General features: G+C 37.0%; 1 protein-coding gene across 1 annotated transcript in view; it reads right to left on the bottom strand.

The window, feature by feature from the left end:
- Nucleotides 1-1981: 1981 nt before the first annotated feature.
- CRACR2A (calcium release activated channel regulator 2A) overlaps nt 1982-11818 on the bottom strand; it is a 42000-nt gene continuing 32163 nt past the window's right edge. Inside the window, exons 13-17 of the mRNA XM_054270027.1 lie at nt 10422-10503; nt 9398-9512; nt 7654-7755; nt 3001-3077; nt 1982-2072 (exon numbers count right to left, since the gene is read on the bottom strand). Of these exons, the coding sequence (XP_054126002.1) occupies nt 1982-2072; nt 3001-3077; nt 7654-7755; nt 9398-9512; nt 10422-10503 (467 nt within the window). The remainder of the gene's footprint in view (nt 2073-3000; nt 3078-7653; nt 7756-9397; nt 9513-10421; nt 10504-11818) is intronic.

Below are 11818 nucleotides of genomic sequence, written 5' to 3'. Positions count from 1 at the left end.
ATTGTGGACCTAGAATCATGGGCAGTAAAGCTGAAATTAAGGGTTCAACTGTCTTCCTGAGGCTGGAGGAAATATTGCTGGTTCCAATATCAATGGGGGAACAGATCACCCAAAGTCAATTAGCAGAGCCAATATTTAAACTGATAACACTTTTTTCCTAGCTGAAATTGGGATAAAGTGTTGGTTTTGCTGATGTTTAAATTAATGATTTGTATTAGCTCAGCTCCAGCCAGGACTGAACACAGCAGATGGTTCAATTCTAAGATTTCCATGATGGATAACATGCCACAGTCGATAAGGTGGCTCAACTCTCCACAACCAGTAATGGACTTCAAGAAGCAGCCCTGGGAAGTGAACAGAAAGCCTATTGATTTTCAGTAATGGATACTCATTTTGCTCCTTTAGTGTTTTAGAGCTTCTTAGGCACCTCACTAAAGGCAAGGGGAGTTTTTGTCATTTGGATAAACAGATTCTTAGGAATCAACAAGGGAAAAACTCTTAATTATCAGCTTATCTAGGGATGCTTGGTTTATCCATCATTCCTGATAGAAGTAAACCCCTGGTTATTCTACCTGATGGGGAAGGGGTCACATTCGGACCCCAACTCTTAGGAAAAGGCATTTGAGTGCTGGTATGGATACAGAAATTGCTGTAGGGGCAAGTCTATAAACCCCTGTACTGCAATTCTTGGAAACAGATGAACAACTTTGATCAGACTGAAATCCCAAGAGCACAATTAATTACTGACAAAGTTTTTATCCAAAATAGAGTTACTTAATGAGCTAATGCTTATTATTCATCTTTCGTTTCAAATTGATTCATTAGTTAAATCAAAAATACTAATTTAACTAATTAAAAATTAGTTAAATTAAAAATAAAAACATTTAGAAAATTAATTAAAAACATAATGTCTGTAACAGTCTTATATAATGAAATCTACCATCTTGTGTGCAATTTTAATGAAATAAATTATGCCACGGGTTCCATTTTCCCAACAAGCTCATCATTGTGAATACTTATTCTTAAATGCTTACCGCAATAGCTGGATGCAGTGAAGACATATCCCACCAGGAATAATTGTTGATCATGTGGTGGCTGGGTGATGCCCTCTCAAGCTTCTTATTTCCATTTACATTCCACAAAAGCTTCCAAAGATAATTGACATCTGTGTTTCTTATGATCCAGGGTGGGCCATGATTTTCTAAAATGCATCCCCATGGGTAAACTGTGTCTCAGTGCTATCAGGCCCTGGAGGAATGTTGTGTGGCAGCTGCTTTTTAAAAAGCAGTCATGTGTTTAGCTACATGAGGAGGTATTTTTTCTTAGCATTGCTAAAAGAGCAATATCTCACTGAATTTTGGTGAGATTTTCCACTCATTAAATGCTGGTACGTTTTTCAAAATCTTCCTCAAAATAATATCTGCTGTTTCTGAAAATTCTACCTCCAAAATTTTCTATGACACCTCCTGTGACAGACTTTTGGAGACAAAGAGCTGTTCAGTCAGCCTTAACATGTTTTGAACTACAAACAACTACACCTATGGCAACTTTTAAAAAATTGCAAAGAGAGTTTAGCAGAAAATCAGGATGTAAGGATCTGAACAGAAATTAAATAAGCAGTATTCAGAGGATGGGTTATTCACACAAGTAGGAATTTACTTCATATTCAAAACAGTTTTTTTCCCATAAAATTATTTCTTCTTATTAATAATGTGGCAGCTTCTACAAGCCTGATGACAAAGCAGGATTCAGTGGTGTTAGGCATCAAACCGAATAAAGGATTGTTACTGCCCCAAATACACTGTCAATTAACCAAAGACAATATTTATAAAAGCAAGATCAGATCATATATAGATTTTAACTTTCACTTACACCTACAGTCAGAACACAGCAGAAGAAATATTTGGAAGATAAAAGCAAATTTGCTAGTGCCAAGTAGTGTTTTATAAATGTATGACTTGTCTAAACATGCCTCAGCATTTTATTGCCTCATACAGCATGACTTTTTATTTGTATCAGATTGAAGTTCGATGGTTTTCTCTTTCACTTTATCTTCATGTTCTTTTAAAATCCTAGAGCAAAGAAAGAATACTTGTGAGAAAAAAAGTCTATAAAACCCACAATAGACTGAACAAAAAACATTTTCCCAAGAGTATAAAATTGTCCAGAGATTTAACAGAAGATTACAAAATTTTGTTAAGTAACAAACAAGCAAAAAAGTACATTTAGGGTGGCCCCATCACACAACTGTCTTTCTTCATTTAGTTAGAGAAAATTAGTTGGTGCTGATTGTTAACATTTATTGCATATTACACAGACTCAAAACAGTGACTTTCATTTCTTACTTTTAAGGCTGGAACAAAACTAAAACAAATTTGGCTGCCTAGACATTTATCAATTACTGACACTTTCACAAAATTTCACTGATTTCAGCAACAATATTAGAGATTTACCAACTCATTACCAGTGTCTTCACCTCTTTAAGTAGTTCAGAGGTGCCATATTTTCCTGCATCTTTACCTCTAGCCTTTATATAACTTCAAAAATCCACCTCTTCCCATCTCCCAGCCCTCAGGCAGATGGCAGAATTTGAGCTGTAATGAGCAGAGGGAAGAAGGAAGCATATCCAATGTCTTGCTGCAAGGAGTCAGCAGCATCCATTTTCAAGCATATTTCTGCAAACCTTCAGGAAATTCTTGCAGGAATTATCACAACAGCCAAGGCCCTCAGCTCTCCTAGCTACAATCCAGATGTTTCTGGATCTATGCAGAGTTTCACCAGCATAACTCTTTATGAACCTGAGCAACTCTCAGCCAGAGCAATAGGGTCAGGCTACAGAACAGTTTAAAAGCAATGAATATTTCACCACCCTGAGTTCCTATATAAAACTAATATAAATATAATATAACATAAAACTAGTTAGACAAAGAGAATTCACAATGTCATCAGTTACAGGCAATCAGACATATAAAAAACTCATTGTTGGTGTTTTCTTCTTACCTAGCTAAGTGAAGCACAGACTTTTCCACATTGTACCCAGAATATGCACTGCATTCATAGAAAATTAAATTGTAATCCTACAGTCAAAGAGAAAGACCATTTCAATTACTTTTGCACAATGTCTCACTCCAGCTGTAAAAAGAGCAGCACAGGTATACTGAAATATGAAAATAAAGAAGGAGAAATAGATGATCTTAGGACTTTAATTCTAGAGCTAACAGTAAAGAGTAACAAAAGAAGTCCAAGCGTGCCTCACAAATAACAACTATATGCTTCTCTTAGCAGATATTTGTTCTGTAGAATAGCTTTTGATATAAGAGCTCAAATGAAAACAGGTCTTGTAAGGCACTAAGCCTTGTGAACTTCCCTTGATCAAGCAATTCCCACATCACTGAGTGCTGGACAAAACAGGTGAAAACAATTCCAGTAAATCTTCTTTCATCTTTTTGTACTTGTGAAATTTTCCTGCACTTCCTTTTCAGTCAGCCTGCATCTTTCAGTTTTGTACTCCCCTGGGAGCTTTGTAATTAGGAACAGTGGATAAGTGATCAAGTCTTGGGAGAGATTCTCAGCCCTTCAGCTGAAGTCTTATAAATGCAAAGGCAAGAGATCATCTGCACAAGAGCCTGGCCTGGCAGTTCTGATGGCAGAGAAGTTTGAAATGGAATGACAGATTATCCTCCAAAATAGATATCTGTCTACTTTCACAACCTGCTACAATGAAGGTCACCTACATTGCCTCTGTAGTATTACTACCTGTCCTTTTACCCATCCAGATTTCAAATTTCTATTCACTTTCCACTTATCTCCGTGTCTTATTGCTATTTATAGCAGTAGCTTAAAATTCAAGCAAGTAAGTCAGTACCTTAGAAAATAACAATCACGTCTGCAGAGTTGCATTTGTTTGTTATTAACTCTGGTTACTGCACTTATACTTATTTAGTCACTCTTCAGAAGACACTTATAATTCAGTTTTCAAAACTTTCCATTAAGATGATGAGGTATTTCTGTTTTGGTTTGATTTTTTTTTTCCTATATACTGTGCTTCCAGAAGTGCACAACTTTTGGAAATTTCTGTCATCTTTGTGGAATTTCAGAGACAAAAATGGGGAAAAGAATTCCATAAATACAGTAGTTTATTTTGGCAGCTCTAAAAAAAGTTCTTCCATGACATCCAATGTCAGTTTTGTATATGTTGTCAATGGTTATACTGTTTGTTCCAATGAAAAACCAGATTGAACAACATGCAATAATTTCTTGATGACCAGATAAGCACAGAAAAGCAGACAAGGAAGAAATCAGGCAGTGTTAGTGTTGAATAGACATTTTATCAATTTTTAAACACATATAACATTTGCAAAAATGCAACCCTATGATTCTCTTGCTTTTCTTTGAAAAGTTTTAAGACAAAATTTGGCCAGGTCAAATTCTTACTAGCTATGCAAACAGAAGCTTGAAATAAAAATAACACTCTCTTTTTCTGCTTCTAATTCTAATAGAAAACCTACTGTGGTCAGCTTATAGGTATTTCATGTCAGTCTAACATGATACTACTCCAACATCTTCCCCACATACAACAGAGCGTCACCAGAGGAGAACTCTCAGTGATAATTTCATTTATGCTGGCATGAATCTGAATGGATTTTTCAGCAAATTGCTTGGACAGAAGGATAACAATTTAAACTCAATTGATAATGAGTGCTTAATTCTCTCAGTCTAGCAAAAAGGTTCTTCTCTAAAGGGGAGATAGTCTAGAAATACAACATGCCATTTCCCTGATTCAGAGAGGAAACTAATGGATAGAATACACAGGGAGCACAAACTAGGAGCAGGAAGGACACATATAATTATTAAGCTAGGAAATGCCATCCATGTCCATCCAGGAATCAGCTACTGAACCTTGGAGACCACTGACAATTACTTCATTTTAAAAATTTACCTACAAATCACCAGACATCTAAAGAATAGGGAGGAAAATGAAGTATTACCAGAGGGAGCTGGGTAATTTTCTGTCCTGTAAAGTACCATCACTCTGAGAATAGCTGCCTCATTAGCAGTATTTGTGTAAGAATGGAACTGACAGGTTGACAAAGCAGGCACTGTATGAATACACAGAAATAGTCCTCATTCCATGAAGCACATATACTCTGCAAAGCCAAGGCAGACAAGGCATTATTATCTTCTTTTATAGTTGGGGAACAGTGATAGATAAGGATTTATTGACCATTTAAGATCACTCAGGAAGTAAGTGCAGGGCCAAAATAAAATGATGTAGAGATAAGCACGCCTGAGCAGCACCTTTATCATAAGGCATTTTATTTAAATAATTGGCAGTGCTTATTACACTTCTGTACTCTCACAGAACATTGGCTTTCCTGGACACTCACAATATGATCTGAATACTCTCTCTTGTGCTCATATGAATTCTTGATCACTGGATCAAGCTAAGCTACAGAGTAATTTGTTATACAGAGTCTTCCTTCTGGATCCTCTGCTAAAACAAGTCAAATGGACTTCCAGAATCCCTGTGCTCATTCCATTCTTCCTTTTCATGGGGTATTACAAACACACTGGAACTACAAGTCTTCTCAAATGATAACTCCCTTCAGGCTGCCATTATTCCTTTTAAAAATTAATTGTGCTGCCCACCTTGCAGAGAAGTTATGTGACAAGGGCATTATAATGGGGGCCCTTGGGTTTCTGACCAAAGCTGTTGTACAGTACAGTGCTTGTAAGATGTGGAACTGAAGCAAAGGAAGGGTTAATTTAGCTGAGCTGAAACGGCCCCTGAAAGTACATGTTCCTTTCTGACTATAGAAAAAAATGGGTAAAACCAACCCCATCCTGTGAGACATTGAAACAGTCCTTAAAACTGTTGGACTTCAGGATTAACAGGCTAAACTGACTCTTTGCACAACAAGAGCTTGTTTTCACCAAATATGGCTATACAAATTAGTATCAGCTCAGCACCTAGCCCCGTGTACTTGGGATCATTTGTGAGTAATTCATGGGATTATTCACAAAACAAGTAACTCAGCTGCATACACTAACAGAGACAGTGGTATGTGGTTTCACAGGAATTACATGGCCATTTAGCAAGAACTAATATTTCATTAAAATTCATGGTTATTATTAGCTCAGCAAGCAAATTATTATAATTTAATTATATCTATGCTACTTTTCAAATAATCCATTGCCATTAATCACTCCTTCTCTTATCTACCTCAGGCAGCACATTCAAACATTCAAGTGAGTCATTCAGATCCATTCATTTGATTATAACCATCTTATTTGACAACTTTTTGTTTTACTTATGCAAAACATTTTATTTTCTTGCATGACATGTTAGAATTAATAGCCTGGTGGGCTGTGAGCTCTATATACTAGTGTGATTCATCTTTGTTTTACTAGTGCAGTTTTTTTAGAGCAACATGACATGCAAGACACCTACTCTCTGTCCATTTAGCATTTATGTGTCACTTGTTTTTTTCACAGAAGGATTCACCCTGGACTCCCTCCTAGCTTCCAGGGTCTCGAAGTTATCTGCATTTCCACGCACACAAGAAAATAAAGTTGATTTCCTAAAGGGAGATCTTTTGGGGGATAAGTTCAAGGCTGATAATCCTCTCAGACAAAAACCAAATAATGGACACAAACCTGAATAGGGAGGTATAATTTCAAAAGTCTATGTGAATTATCAAAATAAGATAAAAAGAGATCTGGCCTCAATTCTTTCCCTTACAGAGAAGTGCCTAGCAGCAACCTTTCCTGGAAGAACAATTCAGTTGCACTTCAAATTTTGAAAATACCCTTTTTATTACTGGCAGTAAATCTATCATCAAAGGCAAAAGAGGTAAATATGTGAAATCCAGCACACTGTTTAATTTAGATATATTCCTACCAATTTGGTGAATATTTCAGCAATATTTTGATTACTTACTTCTAAATAAATGAATATTCTGCAGGAATTCATGTTCAAACTATAAGCACTGCATAAAGAGATTCAAAGGAAAAATTGATGGGCATGGTACACAAGAATATAAACAAGTATCTGGTATTTGCAGTCCCTTGATTGCTTAAATTATGCCCATGGATCACCAGTGCTCTGGTAGATGCAGACTGTTAACTCTACTTATTTTATCTCCTTGATGGAAAGTTACTAAAAGTAAACATGTTTTCTACTCCTACCACAGGAGTAACAGATGGTCTTCTTTGGTTTTACAGGAGGTAGGAGGGAGAAAAGGTCCCCAAATTATCTCTATGTTAAGAACCCTTTCACAGGGAAAAGGGAGGAAAAAAGAAGCAGCAAGGGAAAAAATAGAGAAAAAGAGAGAACAAAGAGAAACAAGACACAATGAGATTGAATTCTTAAATATTTTCCTTCTCCACTCACTTTTTGGTTTGGTTTAGGGTTTTTTATTTGATTGCTTTGGTTTTAGGGTGTTCTCTTTATCTAGGCAGTGTTGTAAGTACTTATAATTATAAGCACTTACATCACTGAAAGCTGAATTGAAGAGTGTGATGGGGTTCCTAATCCTTAAAGATACCTATCTGGCTAAGATTAATCTGTATTTCTACGAATTTAGACACATTGAGACTCCATTTTAAAACCTTCACCTTCAAGTCTTGTAAGGAGCTCCCAAAGCACAGTACCTTTGCAAGATGGTCTCCCATTCCCATCGGGACCTCACGCTCCTTTTCATTATCGGTTTTGTTACCCAACAAAAGAACAGGCACATTCTCCCCAGTTGCCTCCTGCAGGATAAACAGCAAATATCAACTGAAGTGATGAATTCAAAAGATCACAGATTAAGAAGATAAAAGCTAACAAATGTCACACTCTAACAAGACATTTAAAACTTCACACAAACCAGGTATGTGCCACTTTGCTGACAAACATGTCAGGAATTGAAGTTGGATAAAAGACATGAAAAAGACATAATGCTAAGAGTTACACTGACTTGGGATTTTTTCTAATAACAGCACAGAAGCTCATTAGACTTTATATTAAAATGGGAGAGAGGAAACCACTGTGCTACACAGGCTCAGATATTATGTGTTTACAGCCACTGCTTTTCTAATTACATGGCCAGGAAAAATAATGGCAACACCTGGGTGTTATTATGCCAAATGAATTACATGAAATAGTGAAGAAATACACAGAATAGGCCCCCAAAATACATAGAATAGACAGAAATCAAAATCCATTCTGAAAAGGGTTATAGTTATATCAGTGAGTGCTTTTATTAGGTGGGCTGAATGCTACAGCAGTAAAGGGATTTGGCAGTATGTCCAACTTAACAATAGTTTCCAGCAAACAAAAATTAGTTAGTAAAGAAGAGTGAACTATTAGAGATTGGAAAAAAGTTTTGACCACAATATTCCATTTTTCTGAATCAAAATCAGCAATGCTCCTCTAGCTTTTACCATACTGAATTAAAACATGCCACTTATTTATTAAGATCATATAATTAGCAAGGGCCTGTTCTTCCCAAATGCATGCTAATAGTACTTCAGTAAGGATACTCATATCTGGAATGCTGAGTCCTAATCTGAACTCCCAAAGACACCTCTTGGCTATTCTGGAAATACAATAGTAAATAATAATAATCATAATAATATATAAAATAATATTATTATAATAGTGTGTTATACTAGAGCACATACTCAATAAAATCAGACTAAATGACCTTTGCATATTGATTTGTCACTTACTTTTTCAGTGTGCAAACAGGCAGCCACACTTTGTTCTTGCTACAAGTCAGCCCTTTGTGGCAGCTGCCTCAGTTTTATTTTTACTCTCTGTTCTGGCCACAAGCAAATTCCGTTGCCTACGCTCTTAATTTGTTTTAATTTTTAATTACTTGATGTCACTCAGTGATATGGACTATGATTTCCTTTTCAAGTGGCTGAAAGGATGATCCCCAGGAAACTGAACTGTCTTTCACAAGTACTGTGGATTACATAGCTCTATGTTTATGGCTTATGTTCCTAATATACTCTATTTTCCACAAGCTACACACTTGGTTATCAAATGCTAGTGATCATCAGTGATCACCAGATCACCATCACTGATCCAAAACACCTCTCAGGGCTAGCAGTGATCCAGTGAAGGTCATCAACAAAGTTCTCTTCATGAGAAATAAGAGGACTCCATGTTGGGATTTTACCACCCCTCATTCAAAGTCCTTAAAACCCTGGAACTATAATTTTTTTTTTCATAGAGATAGAAATGAAAAACAACTTCACTGGCAACAGTGCAGACCAAACACACAAACAAAAATGTAATTGTGACAACACAAGAAATGCGGTTCTCTCGGTTTCACCCTGCTAACAGCCCTTGTTCAGAAGGTAGAGATTGACACCAAGGATTGGATTTCAAGTTTTGTCAAGTTACCTCAATGCTTATCAGCCACTGCTTGACAGCTGTGAATGTGTCTTTTGCTGTTATGTCATACATCACAATGACACCATCAGCTTTTCTGAAAAACTGCTTGGTAATGCTTCGGTACCTGCAAGTAAGAATCTAGTTACAGCTCTCTTCTACAGAAGCAACAATCTGACAAGTTAAAATTTATAGTAATTCCTCCATACAAAGAGAAATAAATTATTTGGGAAAAAAAATAAGATAAAAGGAATTTTCAAAAGAAAGTGTTTGGAAAAGCTCCCCGTGCCTTCTGTAACTGATTCTGGGTTAGGCAGGATAATTAGCTTAATATTTCACCTTCTCTCTCCTCTTTCGTTTTAAGCTTGGACCAGAAATTTCCCCCTCACTAAGTGCTCTTCTAAAGCTAGCTAGGTTTTTGGAGACCTTTTTCCAAAGCCTCATATAGAAAATGCAGATTGTCATTATCATCATTGCTTTTAGTAATAGTAATAGAAAGTTACACAATAGGTGAGGAGATGGGGAAGGAAATGACCACTGAAATCTTACAAAAACCTGGAGTTCTACTGCAATGGTATTGCTTTAGTAAAAAAAAAATAAAAATAAATTCATCTTTTTTCTCCATTAAGGTATTTCCTCATATAGAAATCATTCTAAGTGCATTTTAAAATCAGTCTTCCTCCTAAAGAAACAGCGTGGCACTAAACTTTTCAGAGCTTAATTAGTGCTGCAAGGGAATGAGCTAAACTGTGAATGCACTGGCTCCATTAGGAATGCTCCTATATTTGTTCCTCTCCCAAGAAGCAGGATTAGGTTCACACTTAATGATCTTCAAACAGATGATTCAGGGAAGTGAGACCTTAAAATGTGTGCAGGCTTTTGACTGGCATGGAATTAAATTTCAGCACACTGTCTTCATTTCAAACAAGGAGTTTTTCCACTTCCAACCCTCCAATTCCCTCCTCCATCCCAGCAGATGGGGGAGTGAGGGAGCAGCTACCCGCCCAGGGTTGAGCCATAAGAGACCCTTCCTCACCGTTCCTGGCCAGCTGTGTCCCAGAGCTGCAGCGCTACCTGGCTGTGATCTACTGTGACAGTTCTCACGTTGTAATCCACACCTGCAACAGAAAGGCAAGGTGAGCTGTCTCTTTACAAGCTGTTTGATCAGTGAAAACTGGATCCAGCAAATAGCAACAATTCCAGGACAGTAAAAAAATAGGCACTGCATTAAAAATTATGTCCAGAGTCTCCAGCTGTCAGAGGACAAGAGCTTTTATTTGCTTGAAATCCTCCAGCAATACCGAATGGTAGTAGGGTAGTTCAGTTTTGTAAAATATGCAAGATAAGTCACTTTCCAAATCACAGGACACGAGTCAATGGTCCATCTGACAGGCCACAGCAGTCTAAGCCATTTTGCCTGGAATTGACTTGTATGACATCAGTTGTGTGAAATGTGTTAGTTTAGTCTGGGCTAACCACATGGGAGCCTTCCAAAAACACAAGGCATGGCACAGGGAACAGTGGAACCTGAGATAAATGCTGAAGATAGGTGGACTGAACATGTGGAGAACATCTCCTATTTATAACGTAGAAGATAAGCTCACTTCCCTTAGGTTAGTGGACATAAAAATTCATTTATTTAAACTTTTAAATTAAGCCTCTTCCAATTCCTCTAACCTCTGAAGAAGTACATATTTTCTGGATATTCATAACGATATTTAGAGTTTAAAATGCTAATCAGTCACTACCTCCTCCTAATGACAACCTACATATTTTTGGTATCAAATTGAACTGTATCATAAAATCACAGAATCATTGAATAATTCAGGTTAGAAGGGATCTCAGTAGGTCAGCAACAGTATCTTTGGGGCAATTTTCCACAAAAATGGGATTTTTACCAGTGGCATCAATGGAGAAGCATCCATGCCTGCTGAGATTCCTTCAATAAGCAATTAAAAAATTGGTATGGAGAATATATCTATTGCTTGTATTTCAAGGGAATAAATTTGAATATTCTGTAGAAATTCATTGAAAACACTCCTCTCCATATTGTTCACTTGACTTTTCCACTGTCTGTACCTTGCCAGCCATAGCCCACACCTGTGAAACTCATTGATGTGAACAATAAATCAAAGCTATGACAAATGTCTTTCTGCCATTTTCTTTGTAAGAACCCTGGATGACCAGCCAAAAGAGGAAAGAGTTCAGACTCCTTCTTGTGTTTTTCCTCTGGAAAATTGCACACACTGTGTAAGACCTCAGAGTGTAGAGAAGTGCATCAGCCAATTACAGGACAACATGGACAGGACACAGCTTTTAGATCAATAGGATACATGAACAGACAATTGCAGATAGGTGTCCAAGCCCCCATTCCAGTTAATGAAGATACAGTCAGTGAAAAACTAGGACATTACTAAGCTCACCTTGAAGTAG

Source organism: Melozone crissalis, unplaced genomic scaffold (assembly GCF_028551555.1).
Source record: "Melozone crissalis strain CALT ecotype California unplaced genomic scaffold, PUWL_Pcris_2 ptg000008l_1, whole genome shotgun sequence".
Taxonomy (NCBI): Eukaryota; Metazoa; Chordata; class Aves; order Passeriformes; family Passerellidae; genus Melozone; species Melozone crissalis.
This window is presented reverse-complemented; position numbering and strand designations above follow the sequence as displayed.